General features: G+C 38.9%; 1 protein-coding gene across 1 annotated transcript in view; it reads right to left on the bottom strand.

Moving 5' to 3' along the window:
- TBC1D19 (TBC1 domain family member 19) overlaps positions 1-26,853 on the bottom strand; it is a 147,949-nt gene extending 121,096 nt beyond the window's left edge. Inside the window, exon 1 of the mRNA XM_005681489.3 lies at positions 26,474-26,853. Within this exon, the coding sequence (XP_005681546.1) occupies positions 26,474-26,572 (99 nt within the window). The 5' untranslated portion in view covers positions 26,573-26,853. The remainder of the gene's footprint in view (positions 1-26,473) is intronic.

Raw genomic sequence — 27,170 nt, 5'->3', positions numbered from 1 at the left:
ACTACCCACTCACAAATGCTTATTAGTGTCTCTTTCATCTTCAGTTGAATGTTTTCTGTTTTACTGGTTTTTCACACTGTAATTTTTATCAAAATAATAATACTGGCCTCAATTACCTTTGAAGGGTTGATCTTTCATCATCTAGCTCTCTCTATCAAATTCTAGAGACATATGTCTTAAGAAGGGCTTCCCTTGTGGCTCAGCTGGTAAAGAATCCACCTGCAATATGGGAGACCTGGGTTCAATCCCTGGATTGGGCAGATCCCCTGGAGAAGGGAAAGGCTTCAGCACTCTGGCCTGGAGAATCCCATGGACTGTATGGGGTTGCAAAGAGTCGGACATGACTGAGTGACTTTCACTTTCACTCACTTTATGTCTTAAGAAAGCATTTCTCTTCGGGTATCTCACAAACATTTGTATTTAAGAAATCAAAAACTGATCTTATATTCCATTCACTACCTTTCTCCTTCTCTCCTATTTTTAAGACTCATCCATGAAAATTACCATTCACCAAGTCAGAAATTTCAGTTGTTCTCAATTCTACTCTAATTCTTCCAGGATTTTAACATCTCTCTGGGAAGATGACATTGGTAGTAGGGAGACTTTTTTGTTTTAATCTCCATGATCTCCACACTGAAACCAAGCAACTAGACAACAAAACCAAAATCCCATGGAAAACACTCACAACCAAACTTGGTAATAAGGTATTCCCCACAAACCTAAAATACAAGCAGTTGGGGACAAACCAACAACCACAAGACTTGTATGGTGTTAGCAACTTTAAAAGGAAAGAGCAGAGGGGTGTTGATGAATATGAAGAGAGGAAGACCCCAAAATTGCCATCAAGTATTCACTGGAACATATGAAGAGCTAATTTGAGAACAGGAGATGACACTGGTAGGGTTGCTCTCTAATCCAAGATAGCAGATGAGGTCTGAAGACACTGGAGCAGTCTCACACCTATGGATACTTGAAACTGACCAGACAAGTCTCTTCTCCCTTTCTAAGAAGAAAAACTTGATAGAGTAGTGAAAACTGAAGATGACAAGGAACCAACTTACTACCTTGAACTGATTAATAAATGAAAAGGCATCTATCTAGCCTGACTTTCCTACAGGAACTATGGTTTAGTCACTAAGTTGTATCCGACTCTTTTGCGACCCCATGAACTGTAGCCCGCCAGGCTCGTCTGTCCATGGAACTTCCCAGGCAAGAATACTGGAGTAGATTGCCATGTCCTTCTCCAGAGGATCTTCTCACCCAGGGATCAAACTCATGCCTCCTGCACTGGCAGGGGAATTCTTTACCACTGAGCCACCAGGGAAGCCCTACAGAAACTATACCATTTGGTAACCAAATAATAGATAAGGAGAAATGTCTCTTTATAAAAATATTCCAGCTAAAATAACTAGAACACGTATGATATAATTAGAATACCATCATTTTGCAACTCCTAATCAATTCTAGGCATTGAGGAGAAACAGCTATTAACTTTGCAAAATACAACCAGCCATTATGTGCTTCTCAATGAAAGAGGACTCCAGTGCCAACAGCTGTGGTCACTGAGATGGCACCTGAGTCTGATCAAAACCCCTGAATCTAACCGTCAACTTACAAGTCATGCAAACGACAGAGGAACATGTTATTCCGAATCATGGAACTTAGCATCAGACGGGATTATAGAGTTCTTCTAGGCCAACTAACCATTTAATGACAGATTCACCTCTCCTCTCCTAGGAGCTCTTTTAGCTTAGAAACTCTCAGTTTGAAACTCTATGCTAACTTTCCCTACCTTCAGTCAATTCCTGCTTGGAACCATTCTGTTAGAAAATCCTTATTACGAACTAAAATTGATTCCCCTTAACATCTGCTACTATCATGTCTCCCCCTCTGCTCCACCTTACCCCAAGTTCACAGAAAATATGCCAAATCCCTTTTCCGTGAGAGATCTTCAGATCCTCAAAGTCAGCTATTTTATCTTCCCAGAAAGTTCTCAAGGTCACATACATTTTCAGGTTCTCCAAATTCTCTTCATATGACATATTCTCCTTACCACCCTGGTCATTTTCTCTAAGCAAAGTCTAGCCCAGCTTGTCTTCTACTGTAGTAACTTCCTAACTTACCTCTCTATTTCACTCATTCCACGACACCACTTACTCTCAAACTTTTAAATCTCAGGACCCTCACTCTTAAAAATCACTGAAGACCCAAGAGTACTTCTGTTTATGTGGATTATATCTACCGATATTTATAGTACTAGAAGTTAATTCCTCAAAAATAAAAAATTGAATTTCCATATTGTCCAGCAATTCCAATTTTGCATACATACTCAAAAGAAATGAAAACGGGGACTTTAACAGCTACTTGTACACTCATGTTCATCGCAGCATTATTTATAATAGTTAACATATGGAGGGGTCAAAGATAAATGAATGGATAAAGAAAATGTTGTATGTACATACAATGGAATACTATTCAGCCTTAAGAAAGAAGACAATTCTGGCACATCTACAACATGGACAAACCTTGAGGACATTATGCTAAGCAAAATAAGCCAGTCACAAAAAGACAAATGCTGTATGATGCCACTTATATGAGGTACTGCTGCTGCTGCTGAGTCGCGTCAGTTGTGTCCGACTCTGTGCGACCCCATTGACAGCAGCCCACCAGGCTCCCCCGTCCCTGGGATTCTCCAGGCAAGAACACTGGAGTGGGTTGCCATTTCCTTCTCCAATGCATGAAAGTGAAAAGTGAAAGTGAAGTCGCTCAGTTGTGTCCGACTCTTAGCGACCCCATGGACTGCAGCCCACCAGGCTCCTCTGTCCATGGGATTTCCCAGGCAAGAGCACTGGAGTTGGGGTGCCATTGTCTTCTCCATATGAGGTACCAGAATAGTCAAATTCATAGAGACAGAAAGTAGAATGGTTAATAGCCAGGGACTGTGAAGAAGGGGCAACAAGAATTTAGTGTTTAATGAGTACAGAGTTTCAGTATGGGATGATGAAAAAGTTCTGGAGATGGATGATGATAAGCGTTGTACAAAATGTGAAAGTGAATTCACAAAAAATGTGAATGTACTTAATGTCACTGAACTGTACACTTAAACATGGTTAAAATGGCAAACTTTATTTTATCATAATAAAAATATTTTTCAATTCATTTTAAAGTAATAAATATAAATCCATTATATATTAACCAAAATATTTTTACTTAAAAGAACTATATTTTCAGAAACAAAAATTAGTGAGAAAAAGAGGGACTGTTTTACAATGCAAATGCAAACGTCTTTGATGTTTGGATTAGTAGAAGACAATTGGATTCTTCAATCTGCTGTGTTATTCCATCTGTGGCACTGTGTTGTTTTGACTAACATATATGAAAATCAGTGTCAAACAGGCAACTGGAAAATGATATTTTAATATCCTTTTCAGATATTGTGGATATTCTCCTTTGATAGTATACTAAATTTGACAACTAGTAGTTTCCTAAAGGTTAGTTGAAATGTGGAATTTGAACATCAATGAACTTATACTTTCATACTTTATTGGAAAAACATGTATCAATCTGCCTTGCACTTTGAATCAACCTTCTACTTATAGATGATTTTGTAACTATGTATCAATCATTTCAAACATTCTAACAAGCCATGTGGTAGACATATTTCATTAAACAATATCAAAAAGTTACATTTGTTAATATTACCATCAGTATCATCAGAAAAGTATTTAAGTATTAGGAAGCCATCAAATTCACACTGATGAATACAAGTTTTCCAGAATCCAATCCAATCCAGGCTTTATTTAAAGCCTGAATTTTATCACTGGCAACACATAAAGGTTTTCCTTGAAGTGATAGGCTCACTTTGCTCATTTTAGAGAAAATATCTGCCAAATATTCAAGTCTGAGTAACAGTTTGTCAACAGTTTATGCTTACAAGTAAAGATGTTTCTTTTTTTTTAAAAAAAGCAATTCAGTTTGTAATTTAGTTAATCACTGGAGTGGTCTTCCTCTAGATAATCATCTTATTTCAATATACAGCAGTAGTGTCTTACTCATAATTTCCATTTCAGCAAACAGAATATTTAAAAATTAGTATTCCAGAAATGAGATTTAATAAAATTTATACTTGTTTACTGTTGATCAAGAATACTTAAACAGCTAGATTATTTTTTTAAACTGTGGTTGATGAAAATCACAGTGACTACTAGTACAGTGTGGTACTAGCTCCCCGATTTAAACGCATCGCCATTGCTTTTGTAGCATCAGTGTACATGTCAGCACTATGAATGTTTTTTTTAAAGGCCTTTGTATTATACAAAACAGCTTTGATCTGAAGGGGTCTTAGGGCCCACCAGGGGTCCGCACACTATACTTTGAGAACCACTGCACCTAGAGCATATGTCTTTCATCTCGGAACCAGCATAAGGCGTATCACACAGAAGTACTTCATAAATGTGTTTTCAGTTAACACACTGCACTAAAGATTACGTAGGCCTACACCTACAAATGGTGACTACAGATGGTGACTGCAGCCGTGAAATTAAAAGACGCTTACTCCTTGGAAGAAAAGTGATGACCAACCTAGATAGTATATTCAAAAGCAGAGACATTACTTTGCCGACTAAGGTCCGTCTAGTCAAGCCTATCGTTTTTCCTGTGGTCATGTATGGATGTGAGAGTTGGACTGTGAAGAAGGCTGAGCGCCGAAGAATTGATGCTTTTGAACTGTGGTGTTGGAGAAGACTCTTGAGAGTCCCTTGGACTGCAAGGAGATCCAACCAGTCCATTCTAAAGGAGATCAACCCTGGGATTTCTTTGGAAGGAATGATGCTAAGGCTGAAGCTCCAGTACTTTGGCCACCTCATGTGAAGAGCTGACTCATTGGAAAAGACTCTGATGCTGGGAGGGATTGGGGGCAGGTCGGAGAAGGGGACGACAGAGGATGAGATGGCTGGATGGCATCACGGACTCAACGGACGTGAGTCTGAGTGAACTCCAGGAGATGGTGATAGACAGGGAGGCCTGGCGTGCTGCGATTCATGGGGTCGCAAAGAAACGGACACGACTGAGTGACTGAACTGAACTGAACACCTACAAAACCCCATGGGAACAGAATTCCCTGATGGTCCAGAGGTTAGGACTCGGCACTTTCACTGTTGTGGTCTGGGTTCAGTTCCTTGTTGGGAAACTAATACCCCATAAGCTATGTGGCGCAGCCAAAGACAAAGCAAAAAACACAAAACACAAACACAAATAGGAGTTGGGGGGCGGGGAGTGGCTACAAATAAAAATGCATTGAAACAAAAAACATAAAAAGATGGCCAATTAAAAAAATGCTAACTCCACTATGTTATGACAGAGGCATCATCCACAGAACAATTAATTCTAATTTTAGACACTAGAAAAGGGGAGAAAAGGCATATAGGCTGAGTGGATGAACTGAACAGAGGTATGGAAAAGTTCTGGTGCACTATCAGTTTGCAGAAGGGTGGAAGCTCCAGAAGAATATAGGAAGGAATGAAGTGGAGGATGAAAGTATAACACTCCCCATTTCCATCTGACCTGCTCACCAGCGCCAAACTAGTATCCCCCAAAACCATCTCAATGTCTTCACCCTCAAAATATCTCAACGACCCTTTCACTGTCTATGAAATAAAGACAAACTCATTCTGGCATTTCAATCCCAATTTATAAAATCTTATCTCTCTAGAAGCACCCTACAACAAAAAGCTACTTAGCCTTATCACCATTCCTACATCAGAAATTCACTCCCATCTTCCCCCCTTAAGTGCCATCCAAGCCTTCCCCAAGTCCAGGGGTCTCTTTTCAATATAGTATATACACCTATTCATTTGCATTCTTCCTTCATTAATTAACTGAACACTTCCTACATGCTAGTTGCTCAGTATAAAGGAAAAACCATCACAAAGTCATCCCTCACCCTTGTAGAACTCAAAATGCATTTAGTGAGGTTAAAAAAAAAAAAAGCTAAGAGAGAAGTATGATTTTAAAAACAATATATATCTAACCCCCTCCCTATATCAAATGTAAACATTTTCATCACTAACATAATTGCTTTGGACTTACTCCAGTTTTTCTCAAGAGCCCATCACCACCACAGAAAAGAGCAGCACAGAAACGTATACGTTGCCATATGGGAAACAGCTAGCCAGTGGGAATTCGCTGTGTGATGCAGGGAGCTCAACACAACGCTCTGTGACAACCTAGAGGAGTGGGACGGGGTGTGAGGGAGGTTTGAGAGAGAGGCGACATAACATATACCTGTGGCTGATTCATGCTGATGTGTGGCAGAAACCAATACAACACTGTAAAACAATTGTCCTCCAATTAAAAGTAAATCAAAATTTTTAAAAAGATGCTCTGGGGTTCTAGGGGACTTCCCTGGTGGTCCCAGTGGTTAAGACTCTGTGATTCCAATGCAGGGGTGTGAGTTTGATCCCTGGTCAGAGAACTAAGATCCCACATGCCATGCAGTGTGGTCAAATTTTAAAAACAACAACAACAACAAAATGATACTCTGAGTGTCTAGTCTCATGACAACATCCCATCAGTTATATTATTCCTTCTCTCTCCAAAGCCTATCTCCTTTCAGGTTCCTTCCTTTACAACTCTTACAACTCTATTATTTATAATAACAATCTGAGCAACAAGACTTATTAAGCACTTAATGGAATGGAAATAGCATTTGAGGTTTTATGCAACATCCATTTTAAACACAAATAGCACATGATACAAAATAATGATGACCTGGTGTGAGACATCAAATTTGGAATCAGGCTATCACTCTACCATCTAGAGGATGAATGAGTAAATTCAACTTTAAAATGTGGGTTGATTTCATAGTTTAAGAAAACACAGAAATCAAAAACCATATGCTTTTTCTAGAAACACAAAGTTCCATGTTATTACACCAAGATTTTTAAATAAGTAAACTTTAGTATATGAGAGGATACATTAAAATACTACAAGAAAAGCACTAATGACAAGGGGAAATCTGAAAATCATTTATATTTGGCTTTGAAATACTCGGTGTGATTTTAATTTTTCTAATTAAGTTGGGCCCACACTGCTTTAGCACTTTCTAAATATAACAGACAAAATGAAGGCCGTACAGAATATGGTCATGGCAGGAAAACGCCCTCTTGAATAAATTTTTAAAGGCCTGTTACAAACGCCAGTTGTTTAACCATGCATTATCAAAGCTGAGTGTAAAGCTGTCTTTTAAGAGTTAGCTGACATTTCTAGCAAATGTCTGACTATTGGACATAAACTAAGGCAAAGCTATCACATATATTTTCAAGTCCAAGACTACATTAAATTACTTTAAAAGCATCTATAATTATATTCTTTTAAAGCAGGAATCTATAATATCATAGAATTCCTATTTTATCTTAAGAATCAGGCAAATACATGTTCTTGAATTTCCTCTGTAACTATTTCCTTACACTCCTTTATCAGTTTTGCTTCCTCTACTTTTTATTACCTCAAGGCAATTAATTCCCTGATGTTATATGTATAGATACATAGCCCTTTATTTGAAATCCTACAACCTAAAAAGCTTAGAAAATTAAAGCTGGTTTTTTTTTTAACTGAATTGATGGCAAAATCTGTCCTGACTTAAACTCATTTGGTAGAAAAATCTAGTGAAAATTCATACATTTGCTGCATAAATACTAATGTGTAATTACAAGGTGCAATAAAACAATAAATAGTAACGATTTAAATAACGTACAGAATATGCAGGAATTATCTTTCTAAAATTTGAAAAATGCTAATTCCAAAACATATCTGCCCCTAGGTTTTGAATAAGGGATTGTGGACCTGTATTTATGTACAGGTTGGTACAAAAGTAATTGCAGTTTTGGACCATGAATTTTAAATCATTATAACTAGGCTCAAACACATCTTTATTACTCAAAATAGGAACCATTACAATCAACACATTTTTGCCAATGAGAAATAAGTTTACTTCTGTAGCCCAAAAAATCCGTGCTTCAGGATTCAGTAAACTCTTGGAAAGCATTTTCTGCCTCCGGCTGGTTGTAAAAGGGTTTTCCAAAGAGATGCTTGAAGAAGTGGTAATCCATTGGTAAGAGGTCAGATAAATATGGCAGATGAGGCATAAATTCATAGCCTAATTTGTTCAACTTCTGAAGTGTTGGTTGTGTGACATGCAGTCGGGCATAGTCATGGAGAACTGGGCCCTTTCCGTTGACCAGTAACTGCTGCACGCATTGCAGTTTTCCATGCATCTCACTGATTTGCTGAGCACACTTCTCAGATGTAATGGTTTCACCAGGATTCAGAAAGCTGTGGTGGATCAGATCGGCAGCAGACCACCAAACAGTGACCATGACCTTTTATTGGAGCAAGTTTGGCCTTGGGAAGTGCTTTAGAGTTTCTTCTCTCTCCAACCACTGAGCTGGTCATCTCCAACTGTTGTATAAAATCCACTTTTTGTCACACGTCACAATCTGATAGAAAAATGGTTCTTTGTTGTTGCATACAATAAGAGAAGACAACACTTCAACTTTTTTTTTTCAGTCAGCTCATGAGGCACCCACTTATTCCACTTATTGAGATTTTTTGCCTTTTCAATTTGTTTCAAATGCCAAACAACCATAGAATGGTCGACGCTGAGTTCTTAGGCAACTTCTCGTGTAGTTGTAAGAGGATCGATTTCAACGACTGCTCTCAGTTGGTCAGTCTCAACTTCTGGGCTTTCCCAGTGGCTTAGACAGTAAAGAATCTGCCTGTAATACAGGAGACCTGGGCACGATCCCTGGGTCAGGAAGATCCCTTAAGGAAATGGCAACCCACTCCATTACTCTTGCCTGGAAAACCCCATGGACAGAGGAGCCTAGTGGGCTACAGACCATGGGGTCACAAAGAATCAGACATGACTGAGCAACTAACACACACACAAATTCTGATGGCTGGCCACTACATTCCTCATCTTCAAGGCTTTGCAAAACTTCTTGAACCATCACTGTACATTCATTGGCAGTTCCTGGGTCAAATGCATTGCTGATGTTGTGAATTGTCTCCGCTGCCTTACGACCCATTTTGAACTGGAATAAAAAAATCGCTCAAATTTGCTTTTTGTCTAACATAATTTCTATAGTTTAAAATAAATATAAAATAATCAGCAAGTAATAAGACATTAGCAAAAAAACATAAATTGAGAAATGCACATTAAAATGATATATAACATAACCACATTTATTTAAGAACATATCCCAGTATCAAATGGCAAAGTTCAACAATGCAAAACAGCAATTACTTTTGCACCAGCCTAATACTATCATCTCACCATGAGAGCAAAACTTTATCTTATTCATTGGTTTATTCCCTGGGGCTAGAATTGTGCCTTACACATAGTAAATACTCAATAGATACTTGTTCAATAATCAAAATAAATAATAACAGTGAATTAATAGAAGTGGAGTTCAAAATAGGAACAAAAATATTCCTTTAGGGCAGTAACCTCCAAATGAAGTTATAATTTATACAGATCATTAATCTCTTATTTGCAATTCTGAAACAGAAAAAGCTTTGGAAATGTTTTGTCATTACTGCCTATATTCTGAAGCTTCAGGCTTTTTTATAAAATTGAGAAACAACTATTAACTAATTAGATCCCAAATTACAATAAAAAGAAATACTTAAAGAAAAAGCAGTTTTAAAGAAAAGCAGAGTGCCACAATAGAATTTGAATTCCTTAAGTAAGGAGGCTTTTCATAATCTTTCACCACTAAGTAAAATATTTGGTACATAGTAGGTACTCAGATATACAGATGACACCACCCTATGGCAGAAAGTGAAGAAGAACTAAAGAACCTCTTAATGAAAGTAAAAGAGGAAAGTGAAAAATTTGGCTTAAAGCTCAACATTCAGAAAAGTAAGATCATGACATACAGTCCCATCACTTCATGGCAAATAGACAGGGAAACAGTGGCTGACTTTATTTTTCTGGGCTCCCCAATCACTGCACATGGTGATTGCAGCCATGAAATTAAAAGACGCTTACTCCTTGGAAGGAAACTTATGACCAACCTAGATAGTATATTCAAAAGCAGAGACATTACTTTGCCGACTAAGGTCCATCTAGTCAAGGCTATGGTTTTTCCTGTGGTCATGTATGGATGTGAGAGTTGGACTGTGAAGGCTGAGCACCAAAGAATTGATGCTTTTGAACTGTGGTGTTGGAGAAGACTCTTGTGAGTCCCTTGGGCTACAAGGAGATCCAACCAGTCCATTCTGAAGGAGATCAACCCTGGGATTTCTTTGGAAGGAATGATGCTAAAGCTGAAGCTCCAGTACTTTGGCCACCTCATGCAAAGAGTTGACTCATTGGAAAAGACTCTGATGCTGGGAGGGATTGGGGGCAGGAGGAGAAGGGGACGACAGAGGATGAGATGGCTGGATGGCATCACGGACTCGATGGACACGAGTTTGAGTGAACTCCAGGAGTTGGTTATGGACAGGGAGGCCTGGCATGCTGCGATTCATGGGATCGCAAAGAGTCGGACACGACTGAGTGACTGAACTGAACTGAAGGTACTCAATATATACTGTCAGAATGGACACTAAAAAGAAGAACTGGGATTTGTTTCATTTAATAAAGACATGTTGAGCACCTTTCTCATACTAGTCATTATGCTAGATATATAAGATAGCAGAACAAGAGACACAGAGTCTTTTCCTGTCTTTATGAAGCAGACTTTAGTGGGGAAGAATGACGCTTAAATACTACAAAAAATAAAGTTCCAGGTACTAGGGATCCCAAAAAGAAAGGAGTACCTAAACTAAACCATAAGGTAACGGAAATCCTATGAAACTTAGACAGTCATGGCTGAAGAGCAGAGCCTGAAGAAGAGAGCCACCAAGCTTTGTAGGCCTAATCAAGGGCTTTGTTCATTTTCCTAAGGGCAATGAAAAGTACTGAGGGATTTTAAACAAAGGAGTGATATTTCATTTAGACTTTAACTCAGACTTCTACTTTATGAGCACTTACTATGTTCCAGGCATATTATCTTGTTCAATCCTCACAAAATTGGCCTTGTATTTCCAAGTTGTATGGCAGAGCTGGTGGCTGATCAGCATCCCTATGTACAATAACTAGAAGAGCCAAACAAACAGAAATCCAACTATATATAGACAGAAGAGGGTGGTTAAGAGAACAAGAACTAGAGTAACAGAAAGGGGAAAATCTTGAGAGACATACTGGCCGCTGTAGCCACCTTTTCCCTTGGATCATTATTCTGAGCATGAACTGAAGGCTGACAATCAGGACAAACCCAGTACCAACCCTGGTGGAGGGCTACCAAGGGAGGACAGAGAAATAAGCATAGCTTTGGCATAGACTTGGGAGATCTTAAGCACATGGCCAGTTTTCTCAAGAAATTTTTGAATATTAAAACTGTATGGGGTAGAAGGCTACAAACTTAAGCACGAAAATTGTGAAAAAGTTCTTTAGCATCTGACAAGAAAAAGGTTAGAGTCTGGGACCCAAGGAGGAAAGCACCCTTAGAATATATCAAATTCATAGCTGGAAACTTGTGAGAGCCAGGGAAGAAACAGAGGAAAGAAAATTAAGCCTGAAAGTAAAACTCAATCTCAACCCAGCACACTCCCTAATTGGATAAAGGGAATCAGTCAGAAGATTATCGGCCCAGCAGGTGGTAGTGTTGTGGTGATCAGTCCCCCAATCATGTCTGACTCTTTGGGACCCCATGGACTGTAGCCCACCAGGTTCCTCTGACCATGGGATTTCCCAGGCAAGAATACTGGAGTGGGTTGTCACTTTCTCCTCCAGAGGAGCTTCCTGACTCATGGATTGAACCCACTTCTCTTGTGTTTCCTGCATTGGCATGCTGATTCTTTATCACTGTGCCACTGGGGAAGCCCAGCAGAGGGGAGAATGAATCCTTAAAAAAAGGAAGATATCATCAGGAGGCATTACAATTTCTTGGACACAATGTCTGGCATAAAATAAAAATTACTAGGCATGCCAACAGACAAAATTAGATAAACAAAAGAGAAGGAAAAATAACACCATAGACAGATCACATATGATCCAGATATTGGTGTTAACTGACAAAGACTTTAGAACAATTATGAGTTATATATTTTTTTAAGAGAAAGAACTGGACAAAGTAGATGAAAAGCAGGTAATTTTACCTAAGAATTGGAATCAATAAAGGAAAACCATTTGGAAATTTTAGAACTGAAAAATAACACTAAATGTAAGTAAGAACTCATTAGATAGATTTACCAAGAGATATAAAAATAGCATAAAATAGGATCCATGAATTGAAAGGAGGTCAAAAGAAAATGTCCAAACTAAAGCACAGAGGAAAAAAATGTAAAATAAAGGAAAAGAGTAGTAGAGAGAAGTAGGACTCAGTGAAAAATCTAATATATACAAATTGGAATCTCAGAAAGAAAGAAGGAGAAAAATGTGGCAGAACAAATATTCAGACAGTAAATGATCAAGAATTTTCCAAAACTGGAGAAAGATACTAATACAAGATTTAAGAAGCTCTATAAATTCAAACCAGAATAAATTTAATAATAGTAATATAATGCAAACAACAATAACAGCACACCAAGGTTATTTTCAACAAAGATTAAAATGAAAAAGATAATATAAAAATATTAAAGTAGGTGAGGGTAGGGAACATATATTCAGTGGATTTCAAAAAGACTGATGGCTGACTTCATAACAGAAAACAAAGAGGCCAGAAGAAAAAGAAATGTCTCAACATGCTGAGAAAAAAATTAATGACAACTTTGAAATTTAAACACAGATAAAAAAATCCTTCAAAAATAAAGATGAAATGAAGACATTATCGGAGCTTCCCCCATAGCTCAGCTGGTATAAGGGCTTCCCAGGTAGCACTACTGGTAAAGAACCCGCCTGCCAGTGCAGGAGACCCCGGTTCGATTCCTGGGTTGGGAAGATCCCCTGGAGAAGGGATAAGCTACCCACTCCAGTATTCTTGGGATTCCTTAGGAGCTCAGATGGTAAAGAATCCGCCTGCAATGCGGGAGACCTGGTCGACCCCTGAGTTGGGAAGATCCCCTGGAGAAGGGATAAGCTACCCACTCCAGTATTCTTGGGATTCCTTGGTAGCTCAGATGGTAAAGAATCCGCCTGCAATGCGGGAGACCTGGGTTCGACCCCTGGGTTGGGAAGATCCCCTGGAGAAAGGAAAGGCTACCCACTCCAGTATTCTTGCGCTGGATAATTCCATGGACAAAGGAACCTTGCAGGCTACAGTCCATGGGGTCACAGTTGGACACAACTGAGAAACTTTCACTTTCACTAAAGACATCATCAAACAAATAAAACCGAGGAGACTGTCACCAGAAAATCTGAACTAAAAGAAATACTAAGAAGAGTTTTTATAGTAGAAGAAAAATAATCCCAGGGTAAATAAAGATATATAGAAGAGAATTATGAGAAACAAGAATAAAAATTGGTTAAGATGAGTAAACATTAACTAAATACTTATGTTATAAAATAGTGATAGCAATGTCCTATGGAACTTAAAATGCACAACAAAAATAACACAAAAGGAAAGAGGTGTAATAACTAAAATTTCTAAGTTCTAGCATTACATTACAGGGAAATAGTAAAAAATAAAATAAAATAGTTTACTCAAGAGTACAATTAATCAAGAATAGATGTTGTAACCTCTAGGGCAGCTATATAGAGAACAGTAAAGCAACGTGTATCTACCACATTAATGGAGAAGAAAAACAAAAAACAATAAAAATATTTGAATGATATTTGATAACCCAAAAGAATATAAAAAAGAAAGAAAACAGAATATGAAGCAAAATTAAAAAAACAAATATTAAAACCAATAATGTAAAACCAAATATATCAGTAAAATCATTAAATGTAAATATACTAACTAATAAAATTAAAAGATTTGTCAGCCTGGATTTAAAAGACAACTATATGATGATTTTGATGCAGAAAGGGTAAAAATGAAAAGGTCATACCATGCAATCACTAATCAAAAAAAGCTGCTGTGGCTATACTAACATCAGACAAAACAGACTTTAAGGCAAGAACCTTACTAGAAATAAAGGACATTTCTGGTGGCTCAGATGGTAAAGCATCTGCCTGCAATGCGGGAGACCCAGATTCGATTCCTGGATTGGGAAGATCCCTTGGAGAAGGAAATGGCAATCCACTCCAGCACTCTTGCCTGGAAAATCCCATGGACGGAAGAGTCTGATAGGCTACAGTCCATGGGGTTGCAGAGAGTTGGACACGACTGAGCTACTTTACTTACTTAAGGGATTAATCCATCAGAAAGTTATCACAATATAGATCTATGTACAACCAATGAAATAGCCTTAAAATTTAAAAATTGAGAGAAATAAAAGAAATAGATAAATATACAGTCATGATAGGAGATTTAAACATATTTCTTGGAATAGTTGGTAACAGAAAAAAAATTCTCTAAGATTATAGAAAAGCTGAACAGTATAATTGACACCTGGATTTCAGTGACATATACAGATAACCTGACCCAACAATGACAGTATACACATTCTTTCATTCTTTACAAGTGCACATGGGATATACAGCAAAACTGACTATACACTAGGTTGCAAAGCAAGCCTCAAAAACTTTTAAAAGATTTAACCAGTCAGAGAATGTCTCTGACAATACTGATATTAAGTTGGAAATCAATAACAATGACATGGTATTATACATAGAAAATGCTAAAGATGTCACCAGAAAACTATTATAGAAGAGCTTCTTCAACAATAAAGTTGAAGAATACAAAACTAATATACAGAAATGTTGCATTTCTATACATTAATAACAATTAAAAAAGAAATTAAGGAAATAATCCCATTTACCATCTCATCAAAACCAATAAGATACCTCAGAATTAACCTACCTAAGAAAACAAAAATCCTATACCCAGAAAACTGTTAGACACTGGTGAAAGAAACTGAAGATGACACAAAGGGAAAGATACACTGTGTTCTTGTTTTGGAAGAATCAATACTGCCATTTACAGCAACATGGATGCATTATGCTAACTGAAATAAGTCAGAGAAAGACAAAATGCTACGTAATATCACTTCTACGTGAAATCTAAAAAAAAAATTAAAAACTAGTGAATAAACGGCAACCCACTCCAGTACTCCTGCCTGGAGAATCCCAGGGACGGCGGAGCCTGGTGGGCTGCTGTCTATGGGGTTGCACAGAGTCGGACACGACTGAGGCGACTTAGCAGCAGCAGCAGCAGCAGCAGCAGTGAATAAACAAAAAAGAAACAGACTTACTGATACAGAGGACAAACCAGTGGTTACCAGTGGGGACAGGGAAAAAGAGAGGGATGATACAAGTTAGGTACAGTTTGTAACGAAAAGCTACTTTGTAACTAAGAGCTACAAGGGTATATTGTACAAACAGTGAACATAGCCAATATTTCATAATAACTGTTAAGTGGAGTATACGTGTCCTCAGTCGCTCAGTCGTGTCTGACTCTTTGTGACCCCATGGACTATATAGCCCACCAGGCTCCTCTGTCCATGGGATTTTTCAGGCAAGAATACTGGAGTGAGTTGCCATTTCCTTCTTCAAGGGATTTTCTTGACCCAGGGATCGAACCCACATCTCCTGTGTCTCCTGCACTGGGGGCAGGTGGATTCTTTATCACTGAGCCACTTGAAAGTACAGCCTTTAAAAACTATGAACCACAATATTGTACACCTATAACTTATATAAATATTGTACATCAACTAAACTTCAAAAAATACAAAAAAAAAAAAGAAAATCCCAATAAAAATAGAAAAAAAAAAAAAAAGAAAATTTTAATAGCTTGGAAATTAGGTAATATACTTGAGAATAACCCTTGGATCAAATCTTTAAAGTGACAAAAAATATTACAGAATGTTTTATACAAAAGAATATTTTTAAAAATGACTCATTAAAGCTGGAATACAGTTAAAGTAGTGCTTAGGGTGAAATTATAGTTTTAAATGGATATTTTAGAAAGGAAAAAATGTCTTGAAACTTATGTTCTAAGTTTCCATCTCAAGAAACTACAAAAGGGTAGAAAATCAATCTCATAAAAAGTAGGAGAAAATTACTAATAAAGATATGATCCAAAATTAAGAGAAAAACACTAAAGCCAAAATTGGTTATTTGATGAGATTAGTAAAATTGATAAACACCTAGCAAAACTGTTCAAAAACACATATGCACACAAATTTTCATTATAGGAAACTGTGATAGATTTTTCAGACATTAAAAAGAAATAAAAGCTTGTTTTAGACAACTAGACACCAATGATTCATATCATTTATTTTTAAAATATTTATTTAATTGCAGGATAATTACAATATTGTGATGGTTTTTGTCATACATCAAGATGAATCGGCCACAGGTATACATCTAAATGGCCTTCTCTGGTGGCTCAGACAGTGGAGATTTCACCCAATGCAGGAGACCTGGGTTCGATCCCTGGGTTGGGAAGATCCCCCGCAGGAGAGCATGACAACCCACTCCAGTATTCTTGCCTGGAGGATCCCACGGACAAAGAAGCCTGGCAGGCTGCAGTCCATGGGGTCACAGAGAGTCGAACATCACTGAGCGACTAAGCACGCACGCACATACATTTAAATAAACAAATTTTTTGAAAAACACAACTTATCATAACTGACAATAGAAGGGACAGAAAATCTGAATACTCCTATGTCTATTAAAAATGAGTCTGTTCTTTAAACACTTTCCAATACTAAAACATAACAAAGTTGCAGGACTGACAACTTCAGCTTATTATCAAGCTACCAATATCAAGAAAATGTGGTAATGTTAAAAACACAGACAGTAGATCCCTGTGCTATATACAGTAGGTCCTTATTAGTTATCTATTTTATATGTTTCTACATATATGTGTATAGGTTGATCCCAATCTCTTATTTATCCCTCTTCCCTATCCCGCCTACCCCACTGCCCCAGTAACCGTAAAATTGTTTTCTACATCTTTAACTCTACTTCTCTTCTGTAAGTTAGTTCATTTGTACCATTTTTCTGTTGTTGCTGTTGTTCATTGTTCAGTTGCTAAGTTCCTTTGCAACTCCAAGGACTGCAGCATGCCAGGTTTCCCTGTCTTTCGCTATCTCCCAGAGTTTGCTTAGACTCATGTCCATTGAGTCAGTGATGCCATTCAACCATCTCATCCTCTGTTATACCCTCAATCTTTCCCAGTATCAGGGTCTTTTCAAATGAGTCAGTTCTTGGCATCAGGTGGCTAAAGTATTGGTGCTTCAGCTACAGCAGCAGTCATTCCAATGAATATTCAGGACTGATTTCCTTAAGGATTGACTGGTTTGATCTCCTTGCAGTCCAAGGGACTCTCAAGAGTCTTCTCTGACACCACAGTTCAAAAGCATCAATTCTTCAGCATTCAGCCTTCTTTATGGTCAACTCTCATATCCATACATGACTACTGGAAAAACCCTAGCTTTGACTATACAGACCATTGTCAACAAAGTGATTTCAATGATGTCTAGGGTTTGTGATAGCTTTTCTTCCAAAGAATAAGCACCTTTTAATTTCATGGCTGCAGTCACCATCTGCAGTGATTTTGGCCCAGGAAATAAAATCTGTCACTGTTTCCACTTTTTCTCCATCTATCTGCCATGAAGTTATGGGACCAGATACCATGATCTTAGTTTTTTGAATGTTGAGTTTTAAGCCAGGTTTTTCACTCTCCTTCTACACCTTCATCAAGAGGCTCTTTAGCTCCTCTTCACTTTCTAATGAAAGTGAAGATACCATTAGAATGACATCATTAGAGCGGTATCATCTGTGTATCTGAGGTTGCTATTTCTTCTGCCAATCTTGATTCCAGCTTGTGATTCATCCAGCCTGGCATTTCACATGATGTACTCTGCATATAAGCTAAATAAGCAGGGTGACAATATACATCCTTGACATACTCCTTTACCAATTTGGAACCAATCTTTTGTTCCATGTCTGGTTCTAACTGTTGCTTCTTGACCTGAATACACTTTCACAGAAGGCAGATAAGGTAGTTTAGTATTCTTATCTCTTGAAGAATTTTCCACAGTTTGTTGTGATCCACACAGTTAGAGGCTTCAGTGTAGTCAATGAAACAGAAGCAGATGTTTTTCTGGAATTCCATAGCTTTTACTATCATCCAATGGAGGTTGACAATTTGATCTCTGGTTCCTCTGTCTTTTCTAAATCCAGCTTGTACATCTGGAAGTTCTCAGTTCACATACTGTTAAAGCCCAGCTTGAGGGATTTTGAGTATTACTTTGCTAGCATGTGAAATGAGTGCAACTGTACACTAGTATGAACATTCGTTGGCATTGCCTTTCTTTGGGATTAGAATGAAAACTGACCTTTTCCAGTCCTGTGGCCACGGCTGAGTTTCCCAAATTTGCTGGCATATTGAGTGCAGCACTTTCACAGTATCACCTTATAGTATTTGAAATAGCTCTGCTAGAATTCTATCACCTCCACTAACTTTGCAGTAATGCTTCCTAAGGTCACTTGACTTCACACTCCAGGATGTCTGGCTCTAGGTGAGTGATCACACCATGGTGGTTATCTGGGTCATTAAGACCTTTTTTGTACAGTTCTTCTGTGTACTCTTGCCACCTTTTCTTAATATCTTATGCTTCTGTTAGATCCTTGCCATTTCTGTCCTTTACTGACCCCATCTTTGCATGAAATGTTCCCTTGATATCTCCAATTTTCTTGAAGAGATCTCTAATCCTTCCCATTCTATTGTTTTCCTCTGTTTCTTTGCGTTGTTCACTTTAGAAGGCTTTTTTATCTCTCCCTGGTATTCTCTGGAACTCTGCATTCAGTTGGGTACATCTTTCCTTTTCTCCTCTGCCTTTCACTTCTTTTCTTTCTCAGCGATTTGTAAGGCTTCCTCAGACAACAACTTTGCCCTCCTGCATTTCTTCTTCTTGGGGATGTTTGGTCGCTGCGTCTCATACAACGTTATGAACCTCTGTCCATAGTTCTTCAGGCACTCTGTATACCAAATCTAATGCTATTTGCCACCTCCACTGTATAATCATAAGGGATTTGATTTAGGCTATATTTGAATGATCTAGTGGTTTTCCCTAGTTTGTTCGATTTAAGTCTGAATTTTGCAATAAGGAGCTCATGAACTGAGCCACAGTCAGCTCCAGGTCTTGTTTTTGCTGACCACAAAACTCCATCTTTGGCAGCAAAGAATATAGTATAAGAATATAATATAGATTGGTATATAACTTTTTTTAGATTCCACATGTTAGTGACATCATGTGACACTTGTCCTTCTCTGACTTACTTTACTCAGGATGACAATCTCAAGGTCCATCCCTGTTACTGCCAATGGTATCATTTCATTCTTTTTTATGGCTGAGTAATATTTCTTTCTATACATCTACCACATTTTCTTTATCCATTCCTCTGTCAATGGGCATACAGGCTGCTTCCATGTCTTGCTACTGTAAATAGTAGACAGTGTAGCAGTGAATATTAGGGTGTATGTATCTTTTCAAATTACGGTTTTCTCTGGGTCTATACCCAGGAGTGGGACTGCTGGATCATATGGCAGCCCTATTTTTAGTTTTTTAAGGAACCTCCACACTGTTCTCTACAGTGGCTGTACCAATTTATATTCCCACCAACAGTGTAGGAGGGTTCCCTTTTATCTACACTCTCTCCAGTATTTATTATTTATAGTCAATTTATCTTTGACGAAAGAGCAAAAGCAATTCAATGAAGCAAAGACAGTCCTTTTAACAAACTGTACTAGAACAACTGGACATCAGCATGCCAAAAAATATATGTGTGTGTGTGTGTGTGTGTGTGTGTGTATTTTTTTAATGGATCATAAATGTAAACCCCAGAACTATAAGACTTCTAAAAGATAACATGGATGAAAATCTAAGTGACCTTGGTTTTGGAGATTAATTCTTGGACACACTACCAAAAACATGATTCATAAAAGAAAAAAAATTGGTAAGTTGGACTTCATTAAAATTAAAAATTTCTCTAGAAAGTTACTGCTAAGAGAATGAAAAAACTGGCTACAGATTGGGAGAAGATATTTGCAAAGCACATATCTGATAAAGGGCTTATACCCTAAACATACTCTTAAAACTCAACAATAAGAACACCCAAATAAAAACATGAAAAGACCTGAACAGACATCGCACCACAGAAAACATACAGATAACATAAAAACATATGAGAAGATATTCCTTATCATATGTCACTAGGGAACTGTAAATTAAAACAACAGTGAGATATCACAACACACCTATTAGAATGGCTAAAATCTCAGCCACTGGTAACACCAATTCTGGCAAGAACGTGGAGCAACAGGAACGGTCATTCAAGGCTGGTGGGAATGCAGAATGGTACAACCACAGCAGAAGACAAGCTGTCAGTTTCTACCAAAGTCATACAAACCAGAAATTATGCTTCTTGGTATTTAGCCAAATTAGCTGAAAACTTATGTCAACACAAAAATCTACCCAGGAATGTTTATACCAGTTTTATTCATAACCGCCAAACTTGAAAGCAACCAAGATGTCCTTCAAAAGATAGTGAATGTACAAATGAACTGATATACCCTCACAATATAATATTATTCAGAAAAAAAAAAGCTGTCAAGGCACAAAAAGATATACAGTAACATAAGGCACATTGCCAAGTAAAAGAAGTTAATTTGAAAAGCTACATACTGCATAATTACAACAGTGAGACATTCTTAAGGACAAAAATGCAGAGACAGTAAAAGCCAAGTGGTTGCTGGGGGCTTGAAAGGAGGGAGGAATGAATAGGCAGAGCACAGAGGATTTTCAGGACAGTGAAGTATGACCAACCTAGACGGCATATCAAAAAGCAGAGACATTACTTTGCCAACAAAAGTCCGTCTAGTCAAAGCTATGGTTTCCCCAGTAGTCATGTACGGATGTGAGAGCTGGACTATAAAGAAAGCTAAGTGCTGAAGAATTGATGCTTTTGAACTGTGGTGTTGGAGAAGACTCTTGAGAGTCCCTTGAACTGTAAGGAGATACAACCAGTCCACCTAAAGGAAATCAGTCCTCAATATTCATTGCAAGGACTGATGCTGAAGCTGAAACTCCAATACTTTGACCACCTGATGTAAAGAACTGACTTATCTGAAAAGGCCCTGATGCTGGGAAAATTGAAGGCAGGAGGAGAAGGGGATGACAGAGGAGGAGATGGTTGGATGACATCACCAACTCAATGGACATGAGTTTGAGTAAACCCCGGGAGTTGGTGATGGACAGGGAGGTCCATGGGGTTGCAAAGAATTGGACACGACTGAGCAACTAAACTAACTGAACTGAACTGAAGTTATTCTGTGAGATACTGGAATAGTGGATACATGGCATCACACATTTGTTGAAACCCATAGACCTCTACAATACAAAGAGTGAGCCATGATGTAAAATGTGGACTTTAACAGTAATGTATCAGTATCAACTGGTTCACCAATAGTAACAAATGTAGCACACTAATGCAAGATGCTAATAAAGGAAATTGTGCGTAAGGAGAGGAGATGTATGAGAACTCTGTATTTCTGCCCAATTTTTCTGCAAGCCTAAAACCATCCTAAAAAATAAAGCTTTACTAATTTAAAAAAAAAAAACCTTCTCAAAAGAAAATCTGAGACACAGGCGTCAATGGAGACTTCTTCTAAACATTCAATAAAGAAATAACACTGTCTTGTAACACTCTTGCATCAAATAGAAAAGAAAAAAGGAGGCGAACACTTCTGTACCATTTTATCAGGCCAGCACAAACTTGTCAAAGACATTACAAGAAAGGAAAATTACAGACCAACCTTTCTCACTGACATAGGTTCAATCCTTCAACATTTATTATTGGATTTCTGCTAATGTCTAGGATGTGGGAAGTCAGAACAAGAAAATATTACTCCCACCCTAACAATGAGAAAGAGTGGTATAATCTACAAAAATCTTAACTTTTGAAGTCAACAGAAAAATGAAGTTTTAAGACAATCAAGTGATTTAAATTCCAAACAGTAACAAGCCCCTCTAAAGACAGATGGAACTACAAACTATTTAATATTTGACAAAGCACAGGAGGAAAAGGAGGCTACTGTATAAGCAAGAAAGAAAAATTCAGCTAAAAGTAACTGTTATAGATGAGATGTGGGCTAGTATGTCCCAGAAACACTGGGAGCTCAAAACACAGGGGAATTCACACTTGCATGCTCTTTTCCAAATGTTTCTATCAGGGCTGAGGGTAGAGCAGGGAACTGCAAAGGGTCCCTTTCTGTGGCACAGGTGTGCAAGAAAGGATAGGCCACCACTACAAAAACAGCATACAACCATACCACATTGCCCAAACTCCCCTCTCATTTAAGGAAGAGACCTTAAACCTCTGGAAAAGGCAGAGGTTCTGGGTGTATGAGAGTGTACTCAGTCGTGTCTGGCTCTTTGTGACCCCATGGACTGTAGCCCGCCAGGCTCCTCTGTCCATGGGATTTACCTGGCAAGAAAACTGGAGTGGGTTGCCATGCCCTCCTCCAGGGCATCTTCTTGACCCAGGGATCAAACCCATGTCTCTTATGTTTCCTGACCAGCAGGCAGGTTCTTTACCACTTAGGCACAGGGGAAGCCTCTGGGGATTATGACTGATGAAAAACTACCTTCCTCATGGAAACATAAGAAAACTCTCACAGGCCCCAAATCCTAAAGCAGTACAAAGCAGAGGAAAGTCAGCACTAGGGAGAGGGAGGAATCTCTCGCCCATTATGTGCCACAAGACAAACTTCAGCTGCCAAAAGCAACTGTACTCCAATAAAAATTAAAAATTAATTAAAAAAATAAAAATAAGCAAAGCATTGGATGACAGGTTGGCTGTTTCTTATAAACTATTCTTACATATAATCCAGCAGTTACAGTCCTTGGTATTTACCCAAATGAGTTGGAAATGTCTCCATTCAAAAACCTGCACATGAATGTTTGCAGCAGCTTTATTCATAAATGCCAAAAGTTGAAAGCAGCCAATATCTTTCAGTGAATGGACAAGCGGTCATACATCTAGGCAATGGAATATTCAGTTCAGTTCAGTTCGGTTCAGTCACTCAGTCATGTCCAACTCTTTGCGACCCCATGAATCACAGTACACCAGGCCTCCCTGTCCATCACCAACTCCCCAAGTTCACTCAAACTCATGTCCATTGAGTTGGTGATGCCATCCAGCCATCTCATCCTCAGTTTTCCCCTTCTCCTCCTGCCCTCAATCCCTCCCAGCACCAGGGTCTTTTCCAGTGAGTCATCTCTTCACATGAGGTGGCCAAAGTACTGCAGTTTCAGCTTCAACATCAGTCCTTCCAATGAACACCCAGGACTGATCTCCTTTAGGATGGACTGGTTGGATCTCCTTGCAGTCCAAGGGACTCTCAAGAGTCTTCTCCAACACCACAGTTCATAAGCATCAATTTTTCAGCACTCAGCGTTCTTCACAGTCCAACTCTCACATCCATACATGACCACTGGAAAAACCATAGCCTTAACTAGATGGACCTTTGTTGGCAAAGTAATATCTCTGCTTTTCAATATGCTATCTAGGTTGTTCATAACTTTCCTTTCAAGGAGTAAGCATCTTTTAATTTCATGGCTGCAATCACCATCTGCAGTCAGCCTGCTTATTTAACTTATATATAGAGTAAATCATGAGAAACGCTGGGCTGGAAGAAGCACAAGCTGGAATCAAGATTGCCGGGAGAAATATCAATAACCTCCGATATGCAGATGACACCACCCTTATGGCAGAAAGTGAAGAGGAACTAAAAAGCCTCTTGATGAAAGTGAAAGAGGAGAGTGAAAAAGTTGGCTTAAAGCTCAATATTCAGAAAACGAAGATCATGGCATCTGGTCCCATCACTTCATGGGAAATAGATGGGGAAAGAGTGGAATGGAATATTACTCAGCACTAAAACGAAATAAGCTATCAAGCTATAAACAGAAGGTGGAAGCTTAAATACATATTACTAAGTGAAAGAAGCCCATCTGAAAAGGCTACGTACTGTATGACTTCAACTACATATATGACATCCTGAAAAAAGCAAAACTATGGAGACAGTAAAAAGATAAGTGGCTGCCTGAGGTTCAGTGAGAGGAAGGGATGAGCAAGAGAAGCACAGTATTTTTATATCAAAAACCATGCTGTACAATGTTAGATACATGTCATTATTTATTTGTTAAAATACATAGAGTCCACAACAATAGTAAACTATAAACTATGAAATCTGAGGAAAGAAACTCAACATCAATTAGTAATAAAACTCTCAGAAAACAAGGAATAGAAGAGTGTTTCTTCAACTTAACAAAAAGCATCTAGGCAACATCACACTGGAATCACTAGCCAGTGTAATGAGGCAAGAAAAAGAATTAAAAGGCACACTGACTGGAAAGGAAGATGTAAAACATCTTTATTCACAAATGACACGTGACTTGTAAAATCCTAAGTCATCTACAAAAAAAGGTATTATAACAAATACATAAGTTCAGTAAGGCCCCAGGACACATGGTAAATATACAAAGATCAATTATATTTCTGTACACTAAGAACAAATGAAAAAAGAACAAATAATTGGAAACGTAAATAAGAAAAAAAAAGCAGAATTTTAATAGTACTAAAAAACATAAAATATTTGGGGAAATTTTTAATAGAATGTGTACCACAAATCATATGTTGTTTAGTCACTAAGTTGTATCCAACTCTTTTGCCACCTTGTGGACTGTAGACCACCAGGCTCCTCTGTCCATGGGATTTCCCAGGCAAAAATATTGGACCGAGTATTTCCTTCTCCAGGGGATCTTCCTGACCCAGGAATCGAACCCACATCTCCTGCCTTAGCAGGTAGATTCTTTACCACTAAGCCACTCTGCTAAGTCACTTCAGTCGTGTCCGGCTCTGTGCGACCCCATAAACAGCAGCCCACCAGTCTCCCCCATCCCTGGAATTCTCCAGGCAAGAACACTGGAGTGGGTAGGGAAGCCCAATAAGGGACTTATGTCATACATAAAGAATCCGTACAATTCACCAGTATGAGAACAAACACCAATTTTTTTAAGGAGAAAGATTTTAACAAACACCATTTTTTTCAAGGCACTCAGTGGTATGCCCGCCAAGAGATGCAAGCTCCGGGCTGACATACAAAAGTGACTGCAGGAAGACCCCAACTAAGCCCCCAGGACTTCCCGAATGCCCACAGGGCCTTTGCTGACAATCCCTAGCTCCAGGGCCCTCCATCATCAGGGGACCATTTCCCCCCCGCCCCCTTCTTCCTTTACAGTATTTAAGAAATAAAAAGTCAGATTTTCCTGGCCAAAAAAAAATAAATAAATAAAGAGAGAGGTTTAGAGGAGTATAATTACAAATAAAAATTAATTAATTAAAAACTAACACCAAGCACTAGCAAGGATGCAGAGCAATCCTCATAATGGCTGTGGAAATGCAAAATAATACAGCCACTTTGGAAAAGTTTGGTAGATTCTTATACACATACACTTACCATACAACTCAGCAGTTCCACTCCAGAGTATTTATTCAAGAGAAAAGAAACTTTTTAAAGGAAAAAAAGAAAACTATACCAGAAAGCATATATCAGCTTTACTTATAATGTTTATAAATGGAAACAAAACATAAACTGTAATTGAAAGTCACCAGCAACCAAGGAATGGATAAACAAATCGTAGTACATTCAAACAATGAAATATTACTCTACAATAAAAAGAAACATAACTACTGAAATAGCAACTACATGAATGAGTCTCAAATTATGCAAAATGACAAAGCACAAAAATTCACATACTGTAGGATTCCATTTGTCACATTCACAAAAAAAGGCAAAGGTCTCCTGATCAATCTCTGCATCCAAAGAAGCTAGCACATTAGAAAATAAGGAATGCCTGGTGGGCCGTTAGAGGGGGAATCATTGCATGGAGGGTAGACAGCAAGGTCATAGAAGCCAAAGTCAAAAGGAACCTGGGGGCTCAAACACACCTGCAGGATGGAAAAAGCGAAGGAAGGTATACTTCAACCTACCTCCAACGATTTCAGCAGCTTAGATTAGATTAGATTAGATTAGATTCTGTAAAGCTCTACACTATAAATGAATAGCCTCAGCGGTTCTCTGGCCTAAAAGAAAGGCATGATGCGCCCCACCCTACTTTAAAAATAAACCTATTACCCGACGCCCGAGACTGAGCAAGTGGAGCTTACAAGGGGCAGGGAGGATTTTCCGTGCCCAGGAGCGGAGCTGAAGAGGGCCGAGGCGGCCTCGGGCTTAGGTCTGCCGGAGGCAGAAGGAGCCGGGGCATCGCCGCGGCCCCGCGGGTCTCCACCCCTTCCCACAGCCTCACTTACCCAGGCCTGCCGTTCCAACTGAGCGTACAAATTTGAGCCTTTGAGCTTTTGGACTATCTGGGCAATAATGAGAGACAGATCCGACTCCTCCTGCAACATTTCCCCTGTCCTACCCCGCCAAGTAGCGGGGGCCGCTAGCGCGGAGAGCACTGGCCACGTTCGGGGTCCCACTCTAGACCAGTGACACTTCTCGGGGACCTTATTACACTGGGACGCCTCCAGCGGGCGTTACTAGGCAACTGCCAGGCCGTGAGTCCGTTCCTCTCTGGTCCCCGCCTCAAGCCTGAAGGCCCAGCACCTGCGTTCCGCTGGCAGAAAGCGCTCTGCGGAGTAGGGGGAGGGGAGAGTAGCTTTTCAATTCCATTGTTCCCTCTTAGTCTGTGGTGGAAAGGCAGGAAGAGGGTCTCTTTCCTCCAGATCTACAGAGCCTCTGATGCATCAGGGGAAATCAGAAAGCTGTGTATTTTTGTGTTTTATTATGAAAGATCATTCCTTTTCCACTTTCCAGTCTCTACAGAAAACAGGGCCGTGCACACAATGAAATGGCAAATAACTTCCAAAACTTACAAGGCTCTGACCCTGGCTGCGTGAACTTGGGCGAGGTGCTTAAAGTTAACAACTCGCTTTCAGCCTCAGCAAAATAATACCCAGCTGACAAGATGCTGTGATGATTAGCTGAGATAACAATCGTGAGGGT

This window comes from Capra hircus, chromosome 6 (assembly GCF_001704415.2).
Source record: "Capra hircus breed San Clemente chromosome 6, ASM170441v1, whole genome shotgun sequence".
In the NCBI taxonomy this organism is placed as follows: domain Eukaryota; kingdom Metazoa; phylum Chordata; class Mammalia; order Artiodactyla; family Bovidae; genus Capra; species Capra hircus.
Note: the sequence above shows the minus strand (reverse complement) of the source record. Positions and strands in the feature narration are given on the sequence as shown.